At 38.5% G+C, this 25080-nt stretch overlaps 1 protein-coding gene across 17 annotated transcripts; it reads left to right on the top strand.

Moving 5' to 3' along the window:
- The first annotated feature begins 14795 nt into the window (after positions 1–14795).
- LOC147504669 (peroxisomal acyl-coenzyme A oxidase 1-like) lies at positions 14796–24735 on the top strand. 17 transcript variants are annotated; one of them, XM_086557451.1, is made up of 11 exons: positions 14796–15145; positions 15231–15323; positions 15420–15512; positions 16355–16452; positions 16548–16646; positions 16850–17047; positions 19432–19563; positions 20169–21403; positions 21692–21842; positions 23425–24278; positions 24401–24735. In XM_086557451.1, exons 4-8 carry the CDS (start codon positions 16387–16389, stop codon positions 20379–20381), a joined length of 708 nt encoding a protein of 235 aa, XP_086413577.1. In that variant the 5' UTR covers positions 14796–15145; positions 15231–15323; positions 15420–15512; positions 16355–16386; the 3' UTR covers positions 20382–21403; positions 21692–21842; positions 23425–24278; positions 24401–24735. The 17 variants fall into 17 exon arrangements, with proteins under 17 accessions (XP_086413577.1, XP_086413592.1, XP_086413590.1 ...); XM_086557466.1 differs by lacking the exon at positions 21692–21842 and having other exon boundaries at positions 14865–15323; positions 20169–20289; positions 21306–21403; positions 23425–23450; positions 24186–24278; XM_086557464.1 differs by lacking the exon at positions 21692–21842 and having other exon boundaries at positions 14865–15323; positions 20169–20289; positions 21306–21403; positions 23425–23506; positions 24186–24278.
- Positions 24736–25080: the final 345 nt, after the last annotated feature.

Here is a 25080-nt window from a genome sequence, read left to right as displayed (position 1 = left end):
GGCAACAGCCTCGGCAGAGGCTTCATCCACAGCTTCCCGGGCTTCTTCTGGATCTTCAACAACATCCCCAACGCCAGCCGACCCTTCCGGTCTGGTTTCAACCATCTCCCCCACGGTGCCCATCTCCTCATCAACGGGGATCGGCGGCACCTCAGGCAGGAGGCGGCCTTCCTTGAGAAGCCTTGAATGCTCCTCTTGGATCTTTCGGGCCACTCTCTTATCCGCCAAGGACCGATAATGGGCCTGGAGGGTAGCCATATCTGCCTTGTGCTGATCTAGGAGGACCGCAGTATCTCGTTGATGCTGCTGCAGGAGAGAGGTGCGTTGCTGGCTCAGCGCTCATTGACCGAGTCCATATAATCCTGGTGGTTGTTCTCTGCAATTCTCAATTCATCCTGAGCCCGAGTTTTTGCCAAGTCGGGCGGCGTCTAACTTGACTGACCGAGCCGTGCACAAGTAGCTCTCACACCGTCAGGACCGCCGACCTCTCTCTCCAAGGAATCTACCTTAGACCGGGCATTGAACAGACCGCGGATCATATACGACATGTCCAGGCTTACCTAAGTACGGGTGAGACAAGGGCGTTAAAAAAAAAAAAAAAAGGAATGGCGGAGAGTGGGGAAGTACCTTCTCCCGGTTTGTATCTGAAGAAGTCGCGGTGATGTTCAAAGGTACCAGCATCAGCGTAAGCGCGGTCCTTTGGCAGGTGGGAGCCATAGAAGATGGAAGAGGCCACCGCGGGGTTCTCAAGAGCCGAATCTTCAACATTAACTCGGCGGTGGCGTACCTTGAAAACCGGGACAAAGTCGGCGGGAGTGGCAACCTCTTTGCCTGGACGCTGGGTGATAGAAGGGGGAGCATCTTCTTCTGTCACACGGGCGGCGGGGATGGGGTCTTCCGGATCTTCTGTCCTCTGACGCTTGGCCGGCGGCCCGTCAATAGGAGTGGCCGCGGGGATAAGGGGAGAGACCTCAATTACTTCGTCCTCATCACTATCAAACAGCTTCATCTGGGAGAGATCCATGTTCGCGGAAGGGGACTGTGGAGGGGTGAATTGATCTTCCCAAGTGGAGATGGCGCGGTAGGAAGGAAGCAGTGCGAGTGCCGAAGTCTGAGGGGGAGCAAGAGATGACGGGGCGGCGGACATGGAACGAGAGCTTCGAGTAGGTCGGCGGCGGTTCTGGTGAGAGCGGGAACGGTTTTTGTGGGAAGGTGAGGCTTTGGGTCTACGTTCCTTCGGAGGAGGCGGACGGTAAAAAGGGGCAGAAAAGCCCAGGAATTCGCGGAGTTGAGGAACTTCCAACAAAGGGGTACCAGTAGAGGGGTTAACGTTCAGGCGTTCAGCTTGGGCAGTACCAAGATCGCGGAGTCGGTCGAAAATGGGGCAGAGGTAGCCAGAGTATACCCGGGATTTGGAATCAGACCGCCAACCTGAAAAGAAACATAAACAAGAAACAAAGGTTAGGTAGCGGATCAAAGGCCGAGAGTAGAAAGGACGAGGATGAAACTCACCACTAGATTGGAAAACGAGGTGATTGAGTGTTACTCCTGCCGGGAGGGCCGCAGGCAAGAAGTCACCGACACATACATACAAAGGGTAGTGGTGCCACTTTGTTTATCCGAGGTGGTGACACGGAGCAAGATAGTTTTCTTTTGGGGGGACACGTATGACCGTATCCTATACCCACATCCTTGGTACTTTTTTTTAGAAAATATCGGAGATAAGGTCGCGCAAGTTATCCGAGGGTCGCCGGTCCCGCCAGTAGTTCGCGGCATACGAGATTCTCCGAAGTTGCCGATGCCTTGGCATGGAGGGATGTTGAAATGATTGCACACTTCCACATCCAAAACGGTGAGAGGGAGTCGCAGCCCGGCGACGATCTGACCTACTGTGACAACTAAGCACCCGGGCCGCGGAGGCACTAAGTGGGGATAGTGGGTGACGGATGGCACGCGTGTTCTATCAAAATGCCGGGCGGAATGCCATAGGCAGCCCTAATCGCCTTTAGGTTAGGCCTGCGATATCTGGAAGGCGGCAGTAAAGGGGCAAGGAAACGGCCGGAAGTAGAGGGGGCCGTCATGGCAGCCACTGGAGGTGGAGAAGCCACCTCAGTAGATCTAGAGGGTGAGGAGTCGGCGGAGGAAGAGGAGGAGGGGGACTCGAGGCCGGCCTTGCATCGAGGAAGATGAACAGGTTAGAAGAGAAAACGATGCTAACGGTTGTAAGGTAAGTATGACAAGTAGGGATAGAAGCTAACAAAGAGGATAAAACGATAAAGAGTAATAAGAGCAATAAAAGACCAACTCAAATCGAGTCCAAATATCGCAAAATCCGGACCGGAACCAAGCCAAGGAGAGTGAAGTCGGGGAGAAAGCGCAGGGAAGTTGGAAAAAGGGAGGAGAAAGCAAGACGAGAGAAGGCTAAAGGAAGAAAATGGGGAAAGAATGAAAGCGGGAGTTTAAATAGAGCGAGGGTAAAATGGTAATCGCCGAGGTGCGGAAACCGGCGGGACTATAGGGAACCATCGGGAGCTTGACACGCGGTGGTGCGTAACACGAGGAGGCAAGCGCAAGCGCGACGAATGAGTGACTGTGGACGTGTGCAAACCCCTAGGGAGACCAAACAAATCCAAATAAAGAAAAAGTGGTATAAGGTTCTCGCCCCGCCTATCATAGAGGCCGCGAACCGGAAGCGGGCATCTCAGAAGTGGTAGGATTCGCGACTACGAAGATTGCTGGTCGATGGACCGACGCAAGCTGCTATAACGGAACGCAGGAGTAGAAGATAGCAGGGAATTTTGGGTTAGGGAGGTGGCGTGTCTGCTGGCTCGGGGTAGGATAAGAAAGGGAAGGCGGGAAGCACCGGATGTAGGTCGCGGCTCTGCAAAAGTGATTGGGACGTACTGGAGCATGTGGGGACAGAGCGGTCAAAGTCCAAGAGGAGGCAACTTAACCGAACAGGAATGGGTGGCACAACAGCATGGCCGCAGAACCCTAGGAGACAGATGTGCTAAGATGAACCGAAGGATGGCGTGAGATCAACGGATGGAAAGGGAAAGAGGGACAGTATAAAGAGGAACAGTGAGGAAAAGAAAGAAGGAGGAAAAAAAGAAGGGAAAAGAAAAGGGAGAGGAGGGAGATTGTGAGGACATGGAATGTTAGAAGGTGTACTGAGAGCATTTACAGACTGGTCACCCCTGATCTCATGCAGTCCATATACAGTTGGGAATCGAAGAACTTGATAAAATGTACTTGGCACAGCCCGCATTTTATGTATCCATTTCCTCCCCAATATCGCATTGTGATCAGATTGGTACTTGATGACCACAAACTTCGTCATTACCGTTTGAGGCCCAGCTCGAACTGGCAATTTTATCTCCCCAGCAGGTGATAACCTGTAAAAACTCAACTAGAGTACTCTAACTTTATTCTTATGGTATCAATTCTTTTTTATTTCCTACTCTCACATATATATTCATGCAATATATAGAGTACATAATCGTTCTACTCTTAACTCTCTAGACTTAAACGAATTCAACTAATCAAACACAAGGAACAATGGTGAGAGTAATGAGATGTGAAATTTTTATTCTAAATAACAAGTATTCTAACAAGGAATCATCCTCACATAGCTTCCTTAACCTCCTCTAATAGAGGTTTTAGCCTAATATCATTATACTATCATTCCCAACACAAGAACAATAATAACGAGTCATAATTTAATAACTAATTTAAACTTTATAAATCTAATTTTAACAATAGTCTAAGAATCAAAATGAAGACAACCTAATTTATGAATTTAAAACAACTAAAACTAAATAAGAATATAATCAATAACTAAATTGAAATGAAAACTAATACTTTATTATAAAACTAATAGTGATTCTAAATAATAATCTATTTTGTTCTAACACTAATTAATTGAAGGAAAAAACTAGATCTAAAACAAGCTATTCTAACTAATTAATGGAGTCTAACCTAATTTTATAATATAGATCTAAGTATTCTTAAGAGCTAAGTCTTTTCCATACAAATAGAGGAGACCAGATCCACTTTTTCGTGCATGGGCTGAGGAGCCATGTTTTGGGCCGGAAAGTCGAGCCCAAAACCCAATCTTTTGAGTCCACAGGGCCCTTTTCAGTTGGATCTGGCTTTAGTAGGCTTTTTGTCCACTTTTTCTCCTCTGATTAAGTCAAGGATTAGACCATTAGAAAGCTCTTTCCGAGCCGGTCGTTTTGACATAAGGTAGGCCCAATTCCGAGGCTTGAGTCCAAAGATACGGTCTTCGGAAGTTCTACTAACTTTTGTGTGTTGTTTCTGCCCGCATTGACTCTGACTTCTCAGCTTCTAACCGGGCTTTACAAAGACTTTTTCTCCTTGAATCTTGGCCTTTATTCACAGAACTTCTTAGCAACCAACCCTTGCTCCTTTATATCGCTAAAGTGGCACATTTCTGCACAAAATAGACTTCAATGCCTGAAATACATAAAAGCATGTAATCAGCATTAACTCTTATTTATTACTTGCATAATTGGTCTAAAAGTATTATTGTTAAGGGGTTAAAACTACAGTTTTGGGCTCTTATCAGCAGGTTTGGTAGAAGTTCCATTAAAACCATATAAATTGAATTTTGGTGGTTTTAAATGCGTCTCATCAAGATCAACTCCTTTGAATGCTTTCCAGAATAAAATATTAACTGAACTTCCACAATCTACCAATATCTTTTGCACATCATAACCCGAAATATGCAGAGTGATTAGCAACGCATGATCGTGTGGCAACATTACCTTAGACAAATCCTTTGGTACGAACATGATTGCTCCAGGAATGCTAGACGATATCAGCTGCTGATTTACTGGCACTGGCTCGATATTGAACTCGAGAACTTCTTTGACCGTCGATATCTTCCTTATCTTGTCTCGAACAATCTTTTTCTAAAGAATTTCTCCCTTGTAAATCATGTTTTTTACACCCAATGGATTTTCTCTTATGGTTGTTGTTTCTGCAGGTCTACCATCGGCATGAAATTCTCTTAGTTTCCCATCTTTCATAAGCCTGTCTATCTCCTTTAATAACTGGAGACACCTATTTGTCTCGTGGTTCTCAATCTTGTGAAATTGATAATAAAGCCTTCCCTTCATTTCTCTAAGAGTGTATTTCGGCCATACCACAAAATCTTCCTTTGCTATTCTCCGCAAAATATCTTCTGCCGTGGAATTTAGAGCTATGAAATTACTTGGATCAAGCTCTTCTTTCAATGTTCTGTCATACTTTCTTCGCTGTTGAGGCTGATTATCTTGATTTGTATAATGCTCCTGAGGTGTATTGTTCTCTGACCTTGAGGAGTCTCGATTCTCATATCGATCATTATTATCTTTCTCTTTTTTCCCCACATCGGTGACTTGTAATACTATGATATCTCTATCGACCTTATCATATAACTCCTGCAGTGTTTGCACCTCTTTCCTCAACAGATACTTATGCATATAAGATCTTGGGATTACCCCCGCTTGAAAAGCTATGACCACTGTCATTTCTGACTCATCCAATCTTTGCACTGACTGTGTTTCATCCTTGAACCTTGTTAGAAAATCTTTTAATGACTCTTTCTTTGCTTGCTTCAATTGGAATAAGGCTGACACTTGCTTTGGCTTCACCCTCTGGTGACCATAATTAGTGAGGAACCTTTCTTCAATCTCTTTGAAGCATGAAATGGATTCTTCTGGAATTGTGCAAAACCATTTTAATGCTTTTCCTTTCAAGCTTGATGAAAATGACCGACATAATACAATATTATAATATTCGGTGCCCTGATATATCGAGAACTAATGTCGATAACTAAACAGATGGTCCATGGGTCCGTAGCTCCTTCATATTGGCTAAATTTTGGATTTTTGAACTTCGGAGGTAACGAGGCCCTCTCTATCTCCTTTCTTAATGGATTTCTACCGACATCATCTGCCAGCTTTCTTATCGATGCCGAGACTTTCTCCAATAACTGATTCCCTAATTGCTTTTGCAGCATTTCTTGCACCATCTCTTTCGTGACTAAGGCTTTGCCTTCCTCTTTGTTCACCTCTTTCGGAGTTATTCTCGCTATAGATTGCACTTCCTCGATATGAGTCCTTCTCCTTTCCTCTAGATGACTATTTCGCATTATTGGAGTTCCTGAACTCGATTCCTCATCATCCTTCTCATACATAGCGTCTTCAGCACGCTTCTCCTTCTCTTCCCTTATCGATTTATTCTCAACCAATAACATCTGATTTTGCTTTTCTAAATCATTCATTCTTCTGAGCAAGTCTTTCAAAGACACTTCTTTCTCTTGCATTTCCTCTGCTTTTTCTATCATCTTGCTCGTTGATCTTTGAGTTCTTCGCTCCTCATTCTTAGACACAGCCTGAGAAGTGCTTCCCTCGTTCACCATCATTGCTTTACTTGCAGTAGCACGCTTTGGAGGCATCTTGATTACTTTCTTTAACCAAATTCCTACTATTCGCAAATTTCAAAGAAACCAAGAAAAAAATACTCTTTCTTGATCCTTGTTTCCACACTAATCTTACCACCAGTTTCCCTTTCTCACCCAGATTTCAATCAATGGATTTGATCAAAGAAAAAGAAAACGAAAGACAAAACAATCGATCTTTGTCTTTGAACCCAGACGGCGGCAATGTAGTAATCAGAGAAATCACTTATGATTTATAAGTACAATGAAACTAAAGATGAGAAAATGAAGATTGAATTGAGCTAGAAACAAAGTTTTGTTAATGAGTAACAATGGCGGTTACAACTTCCTCACTCTCTCTCTCTCTCTGCTCTCGTTTTTTACAAATGGTTTTGTGTAATGATTTGGAATGAATCAATCTCTTCATTTCCAGTCTATTTATAGTACTTCTAGAACATCTTTGACCAATCCCTTCTCGCCGCGTGTCCATCTTCTTTTTCCTTCCTTTTTCCCGCCTTCTTCCTGTAGTGTACAAACTTATTTAACAATATAGCGATATATCGCCATATTTCAGGTTGGAATATCGGAGTGACGATATTTGCCCACGTCAAATATTTCATGATTAAATTTTCTAAGTGAGCTAACCAGTACATCCCCTTCTGACTCACATAACATTGATAAATACAACTCCTCTCTCTCTTCCGATCTTTCAACGGTTTTGGAGAAAAGTTTCCTAACGTTATTATGAGAACTTAGACTAAAAACCAAAGAAATTATCTTTGAAGTACTATTTGAGTTGAATATGCTGTCTTTAGAGCATCTTTAATGGTGACACTAATTCATGTGTAAACACCAAATTCTTGAAAATTTGGTTAAAAACCATTTTTAGTGGAGACACCGAATGAAATCTAGATAAAAAAAATAAGCAAACCAAACACCAAACCGGTTCCCATTTGGTGTTTAACCAAATTTATAATGCGGTTTTTCAAAAACCAACCGCACATATTTTTAAATACCGCGTGCACCATATAGCTTATGGTCCCCCCTCAAAACAAATCAAATTAACAAATAACTAACAACCAAGTGTTTCATTAGCTTTCATGTTTTTTTTCCTTATAGTCCCCCAACAACACAAATCAAATTGTGATCCCCCCTCAAAGAAAAATCATTTGGTGTTGATTTTTTGATGTCTAGACTAAAATTGTTTGGTGGTGAGTGTTTTGGTGTTTGGTTTGATAATTTTTTTTGGTGTTTTTGAGTTTGCACCATTAAAGATACTCTTAGCTTGGTACATTTGCTTCCAACTTCTTTGTCTGCTCGTGGGAAGTTGTACACTCCAAGAATCCAACGAAGTTGTACACTAGCATTTTCCTCAAGTTCGTTTGAGTAGTAAGCATCGGGGTCCATGTGTGAGTCCTTTGCTTTGGTGTTAGCATTAATAGTTCCATCTGCTCTTTCTGTTCGAGTCTTTTGGTTTAGCTTCTCTGTGTCATTCTTTTTTTTTATATCAAGCCGTCTTTGCTAGTGAAGTAGTGATCCTCCATCGTCGACCACCATACCAGAAGTAGTAGTCGTAAAAACGTTTGCACGCACTGGTGCTTGAATAATTGTGCAACTGTTAAATTATGGATGGAACCCAAACTAGAAGTGGAAATATTGTTTTAGGACGCCTGCTTGGGTTATTGCCGCAACATATGTTTTCAAGTTACCACTTAATTATTTGATTTGTCTAAGCCGTACCGTGAGCTTTCTTTATGGGTCATATTATTGACCGACGCTATTTTGTGTTGAGCAGACCCTGACCCAAATTGGGTATGCAATTGTGTTAGGCACTACACACGGTCTAGTACATCATCCACTCTAAATAGCCCAAGCCAAAAGAAACCAAGAACACCGGCTAAAACCTGTTTTTGTTTCATCTTTGTTTCGACCAAATATTATCAAAACACTAAGTGGTGATGAAAGAGATGAATTATGTAGAAGAGTAGTGAGAAAAGTGATGATGATCGAGAGAATGATGAGACTGTACCTTTCGGTTGCCTACATACCCAAATTATCGATGGGATCAACTCTCAAGAATGTAGTTGTTAAGTACGGAGCCTGATCACCACGTGGTTAGTTTCCAAATCGGAATTGGAAACATGGACCCGCCAACACTACATCTCCTAAATGGTGATGAACAAGTAAATTGGTTTTGGAAACCAATTATTACTTTGGTTCCTCACGTTCTTTATAAATACGCCAAGGTATTTGATAATTAATAAGACAACTAAGATAGCTAGCTCATAGTGTACGTGGCGCGTAACGAGTATATTATTGGAGCAATAATTAGTGAAAGGCAATAGCCAAATTTGTGAGTGCATTATGATAGTGTAATAGCATAAATTTGTGAGTGCCAAAAGTGTGTGCGTGTGAGAGAGAGATTGGTGTTTGTGTGAGGCTCGTGACATTGTAAACAACTCTTTGATTATAGTGGATTTTGGTGCATTTGTGGACGTAGGCAATTTTCAAACCACGTAAGTTACTTGTGTTCGTTTATTCTTTGTTCTTTCATTATTGCTTTAGTGGTTGTACTAGTGTTCTTGTTTTTTCATTGATTCCAAGATTTTGAGGATAATTGTCGTTAGTCGGGATTACTGTGAACTCTAATTCATAACAGTAGTTCTGTATGAAAAATAGTTTGGTATTTATATATGTATAATAGAGACCTCTTGTAGCTAAAGTAATTGTAATTAAATATAACTCTCAACTGATAATAATCTCTTTGATAAGAAATGAATCTGGACATAAATTAATATACATAAGTGGCAAGCCATGTGGCTAAGGTTTAGCTTTAGACACATGAGTTAATGGGCCTGTACATTGATCCATGGTATTGCAAATTGGGCTTTAGCCCTGTCGATTAAACGAATAAAGTGGAGACCCCTACTAATGGGTGTTTGCCACGTAGGTGGGGGTCAAAACACCACCCCCTCTTTGGCATGCGAACAAGGTTCATATGGGAAATAATAGAAGAAAAATCAATGAAAAAATGGAATAAGAAAAGTGTGAGCGTAATGTATAACAATAGACTGACGAAGGTAAATGTGGTAACTGAATCAAATTTTGTATTAGCCATAGTAACGAACTAAGCAAGCGTAAAAACGTTCAAACTTAGACTGACGAAGCTAAATGTGGTAACTTCGTCAGATTTTGTCGTAGCAATAGTAACGTATTAAGCGAGCATAAAAGCGTTCAAACTTAGACTGACGAAGCTAAACGTGGTAACTTCATCAGATTTGTCGTAACGATAGTAACGTACGAAGTGAGTGTAAAAACGTTCAAACTTAGACTGACGAAACTAAACGTGATAACTTTGTCAGATTTTGTCATAGCGATAGTAACGTACTAAGCGAGCGTAAAAGCGTTCAAACTTAGACTGATGAAGCTAAACGTGATAACTTCGTCAGATTTTGTCGTAGCGATAGTAACGAACTAAGCGAGCGTAAAAGCGTTCAAACTTAGACTAACGAAGCTAAATGTGGTAACTTCGTCAGATTTTGTCGTAGCGATAATAAGGTTCGCTAGAACCATAATTATACATTTGGAACTGAAGTGGAAGAACTACTTCTTTATTGATCACCGAGTCTTAAAAAGTGCAAAGATAATAACGGAAAATAAATGACTGAACTAGAAACAAAATAATGATTTTTTTTCTTTAGGATAACGGGAAAACAACTAAAATTGACTTATAGAACTTGCGTAGATGAAACGCATTCCATGGCTTATCGGGAACATTCCCATCTAAATCTTGGAGAAAATAAGATCCTTTGGTGGTGGGGTGATCAATGATGTATGGACCTGTCCAGTTTTCTCCAAACTTACCGGAATCTATCAACCTCGTCTTTCGACAGAGTACCCAGTCATCTTTCTCAAACACTTTAAGTTGAAGTTTCTTATCATATTTTTGTTTCATATCAACCTAATAACGAATTAACTATTGAAAACCAACATCTCTTGTCTCATCTATCAAGGCTTTGGCTTGAGCAAGTGCTTGATCATTCGACTCCAATTCCATGGCAGAAGTTCGTGTGGTTGGAGTCATTAACTTTGTTGGCAAGACCGCTTCCGTATCATAAGCAAGATTAAACGGAGAAAATCCCATTGAATGCTTAGGCGTGGTTCGATAAGCCCACATAACCGCAGGAAGTTCTTTAACCCAATTTCCTTTGGCCTGTTGAAGTCGCTGCTTGAGTATTGCAAGAATGGATTTGTTAGTAGCTTCAGCTTGTCCATTAGCTTGAGGATGGTACGGTGTTGAGAAATTGTGACTAATCTTCAAGTCAGAACAAAATTGTATAATTTCTTCAGCGTCGAATTGTTTGCCATTGTCGGAAGTCAATGATGTTGGAATATCGAAACGACAAATAATGTCACGCCATAAGAACTTTTTAACATCTAAAGCATGGATCTGGGCTAAGGGCATAGGTTCTTCCCACTTGGTAAAATAATCAGTTGTGACGAGTAAGAAATGAACACAACCAGGGGCTTTTGGAAGTGGACCGACAATGTCAAGACCCCATTTCGCAAATGGCCAATGGCTTAAGATTGGATGAAGTTTCGTTGCTGGAAGTTTTCCCATATTATTATATTTCTGACAAGGAACACACTTCTTGAACAAATGCTTAGCATCCTTTTGCATATATGGCCACCAGTACCCTTGTGTCATCGCTCTATGAGTGAGACTTTGCCCCCGGGAGTGGTTCCCACATAGGCCAGAATGAATTTTTTCGAGGACAAGTAAACCTTCCGCTTGGCTTAGACAACGAAGCATAGGGTTAAGACTTAAACCTTTGCGATAGAGTTGTAAAAGACCATTCGTAGTCGAGATGATCCAATATTTCCCAGCATTACGTTTGACACGATCACCAACTTTATCATCTTGAGGCAATATGTGATCATGTAAATATGTGATATAAGGAAGGCGCCAATTATCCTCGTCACAAGACGTAAGCGGAAAACTTAGCTCTACATCAAGAACTTCTAGAGCATTGTAAGCTTCATGATCATCGTTGGTATAGACCGAAACAATATCACTGACAGACTCATTGGGGTCATCTGATAGCATAAGTTGTTGATCAAGTATTTTCTCTACAACAACAGCTTGCTTATCAAAATCACGCTTGTGCTTCCGAGTCAGCATAGGAGATATCAAATTGGCATGATGTGATTCGTCATAAAATGTCTGGACAAAAAAACAACTCTGAGTGATGTACATATCTTGCAAGTCCTTGATGGACAGATCGATACTCAGCTCCTTTTGAAATTCAATGGTAATCTGGCGAGGCTCATCCGACTTAACTATTGCGGATAAATATGCGAGAGAATCAGCATCATCATGATATGGATGATGCATAATACTGATAGATTGAAAATTTTGGGCAATCTAATGAATTAATTAAGTCTAAATAAGCCGTCATTCTCTCGTCACGAGCTATATACGATTCTCCAAAATGGCTAGCGACTAACTTAGAATCTGTGAATAATCGTAACTTACTCGCCCCCAGGTGAAGAGCAGTACGCATGCCGCAAATGACAGCTTCGTACTCGACCTCATTATTTTAAGCGTCAAAACCCAAACGCACTGATTTCTCAATTTTTTCTCCATTCGGCTACAAAATTACACACCCAATACCGGAGCCAAACTTATTATGCGAACCATCAGTGTAAACAATCAAGCAATCGGCAGATACATTTGATAAGTGTGGCAAGTCATCGGCCCCAAGAGGTAATGGCGTGCTGTCGTCAACATTTTCTTTGTCCAGTTATGTGTCAGACATAGGAATATTATCAATAGGAAAATCAGCCATTAGCGAAGCCAAAGCTTGTCCTTTCTCAGCTGTACGAGTTTCAAAAACAATGCTATAAGCACTAAGGTAACTTTCCCATTCTGCGAGGCGACTCAATTCTTAGGTATTGCAAAAAATTTCTTAGTGGATATTCGGTATAAACTTTGACAACTCGTCCTTGGAAATAAAGCTTAAGACGTCTGGCAGCATGAACCAAGGCCAATGCAATTTTCTCCACTCGAGAATACCTTGTTTTAGCCGTTGTAAGAGTCTTGTTAACAAAGAATATAGGACAACCATCGTCACCATCAATAAATAAGACGGCGCTTACAGCATGATCAGTAGCGGCTAAATACAGACCTATAGGCTGCCCCGTTGCTGGACTGGTGAAAACTGGAGGTTGGACTAAGTACGCTTTCAAGTTACGAAATGTAAGTTCACAGTCCTCTGTCCAAATTGATGGGTCTTTCAATGTTTGGAAAAAAGTACGGCATCGATCAAAATACCAAGAGATAAAGCGATTTAGGGAAGCTAAGCGTCCTGTAAGTCATTGAATCTCTTTCTTTGACGTCGAAGAAGGCATTTCAAGGATAGACCGAATCTGATCCGGATTTGCTTCAATTCCTAAGAATTTGCCAGACAACAAACCGAAAGAACACTTAGCCGGATTTAAACGCATGTTGAAATTAGAGAGTCTCTCGAAAACAGCTTGCAAATCAGTAAGATGATCAGGTGCTTCTATAGGATTTACAACCATGTCATCGATGTATGCTTTGATAGCCTTTCCAAGTAGATCATAAAAAATGGTGTTGACTAGCTTTTGATATGTGGCTCCAGCGTTTGTCAGACCGAAAGGCATTACTTGGTAACAGTAAATTCCTTGGTCTGTAATGAATGCAGTGAACTCTTGGTCCTCAATGAATAACAGAATTTGATGATAACCACAATAAGCATCCATAAAAGACAAACGTTGAAAACCAGCTGTTGCATTAACCATTTCAGATATACGAGGCAATGGATACGGATGAATCAGACATACTTTATTGAGATTTGTGAAATCAATACAAACCCGTAATTTGTCGTTCTTTTTAGGCACTGCGACTACATTCGACAGCCATTTTGAATAAGTCATAGGCCTTATAAAATTAACAGATAAGAGACAGTCGATTTCTTCTTTCACCTTCATCTTTGTATCGGGGGCCATCTTTCGGGGATTTTGTCTAACCGGCTTTGCATTGGGATCAATGTCGAGTTTATGACAAGCTACATAAGGATCTATACCGGGCATTTGCTCTATTCGCCAAGCAAAAACATGACTATTCTTCCTTAATAACAAAATAAGCTCTTGTCTCTCCGCTTTTAGAAGTTCGGCCAAAATAAAAGTTGTCTCTTCAGGGAGTTGGCCAATTTGAACTTCTAAAAGTGGATCGACGGTTGGGGGTCCTCCAATATTTCTATTGGCAAAGTAGACTGAAGGTCCCGGATGCTGTAATTTCTATTTGACGGCGTTGGAACTAATAATAGTTCGTCCAACAACTTCAGACCTCTTATAATCATCGAGAACATTATCGTGGCAAATTAGAGATGCAAGTTGATCGTTGCGCACTTTACAAACTTTACTATTGAATGGGAACTTGACGACTTGATGATATGTTGAGACGACATCTTCCATATAATGAATCCAATCGCAACCAAGGATGACATTGTAAGGGGATTTATAATCCATCAATAGGAAATCAATATTGACTTTCTTCTTCATAAGAGTGACCGTGAGAGAAACCTTCCCAATGCAATGAGTATCGGTACCATCAAAACTAACGATAGGCGCATTTTCAGGAGTGATCAAGTTATCAATAAAAGGAATACTGCGATAACACCCAGAAAACACGACGCTAGCTGAACTACCAGTGTCGATCATTATACGTTGTACGCGCATACAGCTGATATACGCAGTTATCACGATAACATTATAATGAGGAATATGCATTCCCATTAGATCTTGGTCAGTGAAACACAACGGTTTATCTTCAATAGTCTCCGTGCGAAAACCTTTCACGAAATTGATCCCGTTGACTTTGTAAAAATTAGAAAGATATTTGACTTTAGAATGACGAGCATTTTCTCGCTAAGTATTGGATAATGAATCAATGACGGCATGTCCTACCTTAATGACATTGTGTTCAGTTACAGTTAAAGCTTGAGTTGTCACTTTTTTCTACACATATAGATCAAGTTTACCATTCTGCACGAGCTTTTCAATTCTTCCCCTCAAAGACTGACAGTTCTCACTCTCATGACCATAAATATTATGAAATGTGCACCATCACTAATAGAAAAAAGGTTTTTTGTGATTGTTTTAAAATGTTATTTGTGACTGTTCTGTTCGAAATAGTCACAAATGGCAGAAAAGGGTTTTTGTGACTGTTTTAAAAAGTTTTTGGTGATGTGCGTTTTTGAAATGGTCACAAATATTTTTTTTCTTCTAAAGAAGGTATATATGTATGGAGAACTATTAAATAGTTACATGTTCCCAGACTGAATTTATGTGATAGTCATAGATAGAAGACCAAATTCTAATTTTTTTGTCCCGCCCCCACAATTGCACTAAAAAATTACTACCAAGCACACATCAATCTCCTGGCCCGCTTTCTTCAAAGGCTTGCAGGTTCGTGCCTCTATGAAACGGTTCACAAAAAAGGAAAAAAATAGAAGAAACAAAACAAACAAACAAACAAACAAACAAGGTGAATCGCACGATCTCTCGTGACTCTTTCTTCATTGAAATCTGAAATCTGCCCAAGTTCGAAACATTCTAGTATCGCCAGTCGTTGAAATCTGATTGCCACCCACATTAAGCCGATTCTTGAGATTGGTACTATTATCAATAATGAAAGGCTGTGTCTGGCCAATGATACTATTTTTAATTGTGGTGATATCACCTAATGCTTTTGCTGCAGGAAATTTGTCATAGGGACCTGAAGCTGGAGAATACACTTTTGGATGGAAGTGCAACTCCATGTCTTAAGATATGCGATTTTGGTTATTCAAAGGTTGGTAACAAATGATTTCTAGGTTTTTGGTTCAGATATGATAAGCACGTCGCGTTCCCAACCAATTCATGATAATTACATTTTGTTTCGTCACAGTCTGGCATATTGCACTCACAACCTAAATCAACAGTTGGAACACCAGCGTATATTGCCCCATAAGTTCTGTCGCAGAAAGAGTATGATGGAAAGGTAATTTTTTTTGCTTAAGTGTGAAGTTGGCCTAGTGAAATCTAGACAGTTGTCTTACTGCGCCTCGGGCTGCCTTATTACACAGCTATCTGATTATTGGTCTGAACACCCTCAACACGCTGTGAATGTTGACCCAGCGACAGAAAAGGGAAAAAAAAGGAAAATGGAAAAACATATCAGGCTACACACTCACGGCTGCATAGAACACAACACTATTAAATTACTCATGAGTTTTAGTGGTACTGTTTTTTGTTATCACATCGACATTTTAGTTAGTGTAAATAACTATGCATCATGGGAAGTTTTTTTTTTTATTTCACAAACTGCCTGTGATGGCTTTCATTTACAAATATCTGAAATGTGAATGCCTTACAAAGTTTCATCAAGAAAGAGCTACCTCTTGATTTAAAATTTTACTTGTGCCTTTGCTAAAGCACAGGGACAAGTTGGCACTTGTTAAGGATCATGTGTTTTTGCCGTTTCATGAGCTTGGAACAAAATTAGAGAAGCACCTGCTACTTTGCATGTACCTAATATCATCTAACAATATATGTTCGAAGCATCTGATTTGTTTGCAAAACAGGCTCTTGTCAGTGCGTGATTTTTCTTATTGTGGTACTGTCGTTACACAACATTAATATTGATCTGTTTCTGTATCAGACATATAGTCACGTGTGGACGGCCATACCACAAAGTAGTTGTTTATTTTGAACTGGCAATCTATAGCCCATTAATAGTTTCATGAATACTGTGCTTTCTCGTGCATGTGTACACAAATTTGGTTCACCCCCTAGTGGACCAATGGCTCCTACCCTAAGTTTCTTTGTAATTGCAAATAGCAGATGTTTGGTCCTGTGGTGTGACACTGTATGTAATGTTGGTAGGAGCATATCCATTTGAGGATCCAGAAGATCCTAGAAATTTCTGCAAGACTATTGGGGTGAGTTCTTTTCACGACTTACTACCAGCTTCATTTCTGCATACTTGAATTTGGAGTGGATTCTATCAAATCATCTTTTGTGATATGCTCAACAGAGGATAATGAATGTTCAATACTCCATACCAGACTATGTTCATGTATCTTCAAGTTGTAGGGAACTCCTCTCCCGGATTTTTGTTGCCAACCCGTCAAAAGTGAGCTTCTCCCCACTAATTGTGCATCCATGATTAAGAGGCCCCCATGACCAGGGGCGAAGTGTTCCACCTATCTAATGACTCACACAGAACTCTAACATGGTTTTAATAAATCTGTTTATCATCTACATTCTTTCCATGATAGCACCACTAGTATCTAAAGATTGTGTTCATGTCAGCTCTTTGCTGTTGTTTGCCTTTAGGTTATTGATTACAAGACTCAGCAGAGCAGGCTGTTCCCATTGCTTGCGACCACCTATGCTTATAGATTCGTTGGTGAGTGGCTGAAATGGTTGTATAAGGACGTGACACAGAGATTGCAATCCTGTGATTTCTCCACATTGTCTGAGGCTCACGCATGCACTGCTGGTTTGAAGTCCTTGACTACTTCCATCACAGCTGTATGTGCATATTAACCCCCATATGTCTGTTACCTTTTTGTTTTCTTTGTTTCTTTATTTTGTTTTTGTTAGAGTTCTAAGGGACATCTCCGAGGGGATTTAAGGGCGTAGCCTGCCCCCGAATTCTGTGGAAGTTTCTATGATGTAAAACTGTTATTTTCTTATGCATATGTTGTAGTGATACAAGGCCTTATCCTCCTCTTTTCTCTTCAAACTTTCTTCTTCATTAGTTAGCAATAATATATTTTTACTATTTTTTCATTTATTTCCATCATATTAGGAATTCGTACTGTTATGAAATTGAGAACTCACACACTCACACACTCACACGCTCCACACACACACACACACACATTGTTGCAGTTAACCTATTCGCATGACTAACAATTGCTTCAAGACTAAGCTTATGAGTTTATTATGTGCACTGTAGGGTTTTATTTCTTAACCCTTTTATTGTATGCAAGGTAGGTACTCTATTCAACAGATAGTCAGTGTGTAACAATTAAAAAAATCAATTTGAGATTAAAGTTACCTCCAGCGCACCCACGCCCTTATTTTTATTTAGGATTAAAAATTAAATTCCCTACTCTCAATTATTTTGATCTGCTGCCTCATTGACTTTTTGGAAGCTTCTACTTCGATGCCACGCCCATAAAAGTCTGCACATGCACCTCTATGTTTTTTTTCCTGTTAGATGTGGTCCAAAGATTACTAATTATCGAAATGGTAGGTGGAGTCGGAACAAAATAGCCCGAAATATTACTATCAACATCGAGAATTGCACACACCGATTATGCCATGGCTCAGAAACGAGACACCTCTTGGCAGTCCTATACCGGAATATTGTTTATATAAAGAATTTGTGAGTTATCTGAGAGTACAAATAGGAAGGAAATTCTATGTTACATGGACACCATATTTTGAAAATAATCTGTCGGAAATATATCCACGTGTCCGTGTTGGACACAAGGACACATATTGTATGTGATATACATCATTTTTTGATATTTCATCGTGTCAGACACTTCGTATCTGCATCGGATACGGACACACGCATCCGTGTAAATGTAACTTAGGAACATATCGGAAGGAATTTTGGGAGAAGAAACTTCTAGTGAGATGACGATATATTTGACGATATTTCAGGAATTCAAGGCATTCTACTTTGTATATAGGATATTTACTACTTTCACGATATCGTAAGAAGTATTGGGATACTTTGCAAATATCAATCCTAAACAAGATCTTATTCTATGGGTGCAGTACCTTAACTGCCTGATCCATCACCTAGGCAGACTTTAGAAATCAAGTGGTCTTCGAGGTGTTCCTTTTGACACTACTGTGCTTTGCATTGTAAATCACAAATATAATGCATGTGATCAACATTATCTACTTTTGAAAAAGAGTAAAGCTCATCTGACAATGAGTGCAATTTTAGTATTACTCTTTTTGTTATTGTTATTATGATTATTGTCATTTTCTTTCTATTTAGAAGTCTACATATCATGTATACCAGTGCTGTATATATCTGGTGTTTAATTCTCATGTCTCGTCAATTGACTCGGTAATTTTTAAACTCTACTATCATACTGTGAATCTAAACTTCTACTTTCTCTCTGTGAAGTTTTCTGAAGGTGAGTGAAATCGACACTTCTCTGGTTATGCGTCTGTCAAACATCGTCATAAATGTAATATCTTTCTTTAAATTGTTTGGTTTTCATTGTTTGCAAAAACTTAATCTATACTGAAGATTCAGTGACTGTTTTTCTTTAAACTGTTTGATTTTCATTTACAGCAGAGTTTTACTCTATAGTTAATGTTATTTCTTGAGGTTGGATCATCTTTTGGAAAGACTTTGACACCAGAAGACTATTTTTTTACGAAATACGATGTCCTGGTTTGTTTTAGTCATGAGTATGGTGTGGTGTGCTCCTTCTTTTGTTGATTTTCTTGGATGTCATGTAAGAGAATTAAGCAACCTGCTTTTGCGTGTTTGCTGTTCTTATAGTATTATGCTGCCTTGACCAATTTTACAAAGTCACATTTATCTCAAACTAAGGACATGTGTGGGCGAAATGGCAACGAGGCTTAATTGTAATAATTAAGGACTTCAGCTACTCCCTTGATCAGATTATACGTTCATCCGAAGTAATAATTGGTCACTAACAATTGTTAGTTAAGTGTACTGTAACTTATAGAGAAGTAATCAGTCTCTATCTCCTCTCTTAGTGCTCCACTATCTTGGATCTACTTGTAAGATGGTAATAGTTGTCTTGTAAGTTAATCTATTGCTTCTTTGGGTTTTGATCTTCACTTACTTCATTTTGCTATCTCTTTTGGTGTGGGCCTCATTTTAGGCTGACCTAATTCTGTATTGTTTGCAGGATGGAATTGAAGAATGTAGGAAACTTTGTGGCAGTCATGGCTACCTATATAGCAGCGGACTTCCTGAGTTATTTACTTTTTATGTCCCTGCCTGCACATACGAAGGAAATAATTTTGTTCTGTTATTGCAGGTTTGTGAATTATATATGTTCCTTTCATCAGTATCATTGTGGTTTATATTGTTATAGTTTTCTGGAAGGAGATAAGATTTCAGGAAGATCTTGGAATTAATTCACTCTTTCTTTGTTTGGATAAACTGTATCATTGAATGAAAGCGTGGAGGGTGAGAGAGAAACTCATGGTGGAACTTTAATTTGTCTTGCCCTGCTCTTGCTGGAATCCAATTCAAGAAGTTTTTTCTAGGAAATGGACACTTAGTAAGGAAGGATGTATAATGTATTTAATGAGCACCTCATATCACATATCATTTTATAAAGAAACACGTAGTACTTGAAGGTGACATCTTTTCCATACCTGTGAGGTAAATTACTATGACACTGCAAACATTCTTCATGTGCTTACCTCGTCCAATTTGGATTTTTTGTCCAAATGCATTCTGGAAGTTTTTCCTGGGAAAGGTGGGGAAGGATGAAATAGTTCATGAGCACCTCAGACCTCATATTACCTTATAGTCTTTGTATATGAAATTTTCAATGGATATCTACTTTCAATATTCTTTGCTTCCTTTTTTTTTTTGTTCGTAAAAGTGTTGTCATTATGAGAATATTTCATGTAGGTTGCAAGGTTTCTTATGAAGACTATCTCTCAGATGGGATCGAGAAAGAAGTTTTTTGCGACGACAACTTATATAGGACGAATAGAATATTTGTTGCAGTGTAATTGTGATGCTCAAATAGGTATAAAAAATCTTTTTTGGGTTTACTTCCTTACTTCAAGCATATGCTTCCTTCGCAATATATTGTATTTGCATGTTTTAATAAAAATGTAGCTTTTTTATTTAGATGTTGATGCATAATAATTTAAGGGGACAAAGCTGATAAGGACAATATTCCGAAATAATTAACCCAAAAACCCACCTTTATTCAAAAACACTCTCAAGGACATTAGTTGACTCTTGTCCGAAAAAGACAATAGTACCCCGGTATGCATAGACGTTAGTGCATACCTAAGTATCACAATAAAATGGTATGCACCGACGTCTATGCATACCAAGCAGGCCACTACATTAACACAAAATTCCTTGACAATATAATCATAGTTCAAAGCCTGAGTAGTTTGCCAAACGTTAAAGTTTCTAAGGAAGGTGAATTCCCTGGAAATGACACCAAAGCGTGCATCAGAAGCATTGAGACTGGCATATGAAGCAGGGTAAAAATGAAATCAAGTAAGGTATGGGTTTTCAATTAACTGTTCATGCCTACTTTATCTCATTGATTTGCAAATTGCTATGCTTATATAACCCCATTTACCTGAAATTTTCTATGAGCACAATATCAATTATAATTATATGAACCGAGAAATACAAATTAACACCATAAAATGTTAGCTTAGGACAATTACAATTTTTGCTTATTTAACTGAGGATAAATGTCTTCACTAGTTCACTGTAACACCAGATGTCTTGTATAACATAATGTTGTGTCCGACTTGAATTTGTGAACCTGGGAATTTTATATTGGCTTGCTAAAATTGTTATGTACTTTGCTTAAGTTTATGGTAATGGAGATATTAGCCGTTTTATGCTCATTGCAAGCATCCACCATGAACAAAAACCTGATTTGTGTTCTTTTTCTGTAGTTTGTATTTACAATCAGGGATCACCATCTTTTTACTGAACCTATGTTGCAAAAGTAGTTTTTTATTTTGGAATGTTTAATTGCATTAACAATTTGGCTGCTATGTTCTCATGGAGGTGATTTCGTTATGCTTTTGAATGTCTCTTCTGACGAGAAGATTTTACCGGCCACATATGGTGAATTAAGGCCTCCTCTCTGAAAGCATTGTTTGAAGGTACATCCTCACTCTATGTAATAAGCTACTGTAGTTTGGCTATTTATTTATTTATTATATTTTCAATTAGAAAATATAGCTTGGTTACAATCCAAAATTGATACTCTGGGCTTTTGGAGAATTGGTAGACCCATCTAACCTATTATTAAGGTTGATAATATGTAGACCTGAAACCATTCTTCAATCTTACAATATCTGAGTAGAATACATGTAAGTTTCTGATGTAATCGAGTGGTTGTGTTTTGATGGCTTCAATGAACTGTGAAACTCTCTATTAAAATTTTCCAGCAAGCACCTCACCTAGATCAACTAATTAGAAACAATTATCATGTGTGGGGAGACGTCCAAGAGAAAGAGCTAGGATTTGTTGGTGTTAATTTGCACGAGATGTTTTCGAAACTGAAGTTTCCCGTGGGAATGCCGGATTTGCTTCCAACTAGTGAGTAATCATTTACCCAAGGTTTAATTCTATATATTCCTGACTAATATTCAATGAATTATGTTATTTGATAGAGAGTAGTCTTTCTGTTTTTAACACCAATTTATGATGGACTTTTGATTGGAGTTTTGGCATGATATTTACCATTAGAAACTTTTTATAACTTGTTAGTAAATCATAACAGAGGTGGAGAGGAATATTCAAACCAATTGATATTCACAGTTGATTTAATTGTTTGGGTCTATACGCATATAGATGGTGTCTGCACTTTAATTATATGTCTTTGCTAATTGTTGTTTCAGAGTCTTGGCTAGAGATAATGAATGAGCGATCATCGCTCATCTATTGAACTTTTTTTTATGCGGTAATGATAATCTCATTATCTGGTTTGCTTAGTAATTGGGATTATACTATTGATCTTTCACCTCATTCTATTCTTCATAGAAATTTTGGTGTGTTTGCGTTGTTGTTAAGGTGGTATTCATTAATTGTAACTCGGTTGAGAAGTTAACCCGTCAGAAATCAGGTTCTGCCCCTGTTTTGGAACCGCCTTTTAACATAGTTAGGCTGTGATTCAAACCCTTGTCGAAACATGAAAAAGTAAGTTCTGTGTGTCTACTTTCCAGCCCAATTGGCCTCATCACGTTCTGAACCCTATGGAAAAAGATTTTGTGTTTAGAAGTTTGGTCAGCAGAAAACAGTGCGTCAAAAATCAGTTTTTGCGCACTTTGTTCGAGCCCAGTTTTTACATACTTAGAATGAGATTGAGAATTTTTGTAAAGCGTAAGAAAGTAAGTTCTGTGTGTTATCTTTACAATGCAAAAAGTCTAGTTGGTTTTGGATAACTGTGGAAAGAGTTGTGCTATCCCGAAGATAGTCCGTCAGAATTCTTGTTTGCTGAAAATTAGGATTTTTACCAAGTTCGCGCTATAATTACTCCTTGATAGGTTAGCATTGGGACTTCAAGTTCTACATGAAAAAGTAAATATATATATCCTAGTTTTCAAATAATCAAGTGGTGTATTATTTGGATGACTGTAGGAAATGTTATTGTATTGGTAAGTTAGCTAGAAAACCTACCGTGTTCTCTTTTCATGTGCAAAAACCTATTTTGGGAAATATTTCTAGTAATGAACAAAGAGTTTCTTAAACTTTTCTTGGGTGTTTTGTATAGTGTTTGTAGCCTACGTTTCGATGGTGGTTTTGTTTGGAACTGACATGAATCTTAAGATAGTTTTGGAGACCCGAAAATATAGTAAAAATCCATTTTTGAGTAATTTTGACTTATAGGTTTATTGTGCATCAGTAGGGCTGAAACTTTATATATGATGTTTTGAATATGAACATTATCGAAAGTGAGAATATTGATTATTTTGAGCACGTTTATGTATGGCAATTATGTTTTTGGTTAAGAACTACGTAAGACTTGATTCTAATATTGAAAGATTAGATATTTGTGTGACTATCGTGGTTGTGGCTAGAGATATTTGTGTGTTATATTATAATGATTTTAGACTATGTAGTTAAGTTTGAATTAATATATATGTTAGCTAGTTTTACTCATTTAAAATATGTTTTGCAGGATGCTATTATCATATAACGATATAGGTAAACATACTAACATTCTTACAGGTGTGGATTATCATATAACGATTTTGAACAAGGTAAATTTATTTTATTTGTTAGTTAATTTTGACAAAAAGACGCCTCACACTGTATAGATGAACTAACAGCCATGATGTAAATTATACAATGTTTTTAGTAGATTTTAGACACGCTAGAGAAACTAATGTCTTCCAAGGGAAGAAACTAAATTGTCTAGAGGAGTAAGGGTTACTTAACTGTTCTGGCATTCATCAAGGTGGTTAAGTACTTGGGTTGAGCAATGAGATATATATTGTTATTATTTTCAGGTTATGACATGATAAAAATTTATGAAATGTTAAAAATGCAGAGGGAGTTATGCCGAAATTTTTGTAGGATTTTTCTGTCTCTGTATAGTTTGGGTTTTGCTTGGTTGGTCTGTATCACGTCCCAAGTTTTGTAACGATTGTAGATGTCACGTGCTTTTGGTATTCAGTCATTATGAAATTTGGGGTGTGACAATAACATAATGATGTCTCCTCCATTTATCATTTTCCTGAAAGAGGTCGACGAGGTAAGACATTATGGTGGAACTTTTATAACTATGATTTTGAAGATCGAAATGGTTTACTTTTTATTTATATGCATTTACATATGATGTTATTTATGCCCAAAAGGATGTGCAATGTAGTTTTAGACTCAACTTGTAGTTTTGCATTGTCCTGAAGTTGATAAGCATCAATTTCATATTTTTTGCAGGGCTCTAGGCAACTAGATGGTAAACAATGTAGTATTCATGCAATGTGCTTCATGCGAGACATAATGAGCGATCCTTCTTCTTTTCTACTGAAAGTAAATAAAATATCTCTCACATTTTAACTTAATTTATGTTTGATATCTTTAGCAATTGTGTTTTTAACTTTTTTTTTCCTCTATTTTGCAAAATATTAAGCTTGTTGTTTCTTATATTTCAGTTAAAAAATCTTAGCCATAAAAAAGCCTTCACCGACAAGGAGATATATGAAGTTCGAATGGATTTTGTTATGTTCATCCAAGAATGTATTATGAGCTATCTTCAAGATGAAGATGAACCATAAGGCTGAAGACATATATGTGGGTGATCGAATTTGATGAGATTAGGTTATTTTTTCATTTGAATTTGGATTAGGCTGATTATATTTATATGAATTAGATTGGAAATGTGTTATTTATTTCAATACGTTTTACGATTAAGTACAAATATATATTGGTTATCCAATGGGATTGGAATGTTTCAATGAAATTAACAATGTATATGAGTGTTATTTGATATTTAATGGATCATATTTAGATATGTAGTTTATTCAGGTGTGTAGTTTATTGCAGATCCCCAATTTTGGGTTTTTTTTATATATATTCACATTTTTTTTTAATAAAAAAAAACAATATGTACATATCACTGTTTTACCCAAACCATCATGACTAATGATACTTTTTATGACCGTTAAAAAGGATGAATGCATAACAGTTTATTTAAAACCGCCACAAATGATATGATTTGTTGTGACAGTTTTTGAACAGTTGTTACCATTTTTTTATGGTTTATGACCGTTAAAAAGGATGAATGCATAACCGTTTATTTAAAACCGTCACAAATGGTATGATTTGTTGTGAC

Source organism: Coptis chinensis, chromosome 4 (genome assembly GCF_015680905.1).
Source record: "Coptis chinensis isolate HL-2020 chromosome 4, ASM1568090v1, whole genome shotgun sequence".
In the NCBI taxonomy this organism is placed as follows: Eukaryota; Viridiplantae; Streptophyta; class Magnoliopsida; order Ranunculales; family Ranunculaceae; genus Coptis; species Coptis chinensis.
The sequence above is the reverse complement of the archived record's forward strand: the minus strand, read 5'-3'. Positions and strand labels throughout refer to the sequence as shown.

Bases quoted from the DNA above. Each gene is read 5' to 3' on its own strand.
- LOC147504669 (XM_086557451.1), top strand. From the start codon at position 16,387: ATGTTGGTAGGAGCATATCCATTTGAGGATCCAGAAGATCCTAGAAAT. The intron at 17,048-19,431 runs GTATGTGCATAT...TATTGTTTGCAG, and splicing joins TGACTACTTCCATCACAGCT to GATGGAATTGAAGAATGTAG. The intron at 19,564-20,168 runs GTTTGTGAATTA...TATTTCATGTAG, and splicing joins ATTTTGTTCTGTTATTGCAG to GTTGCAAGGTTTCTTATGAA.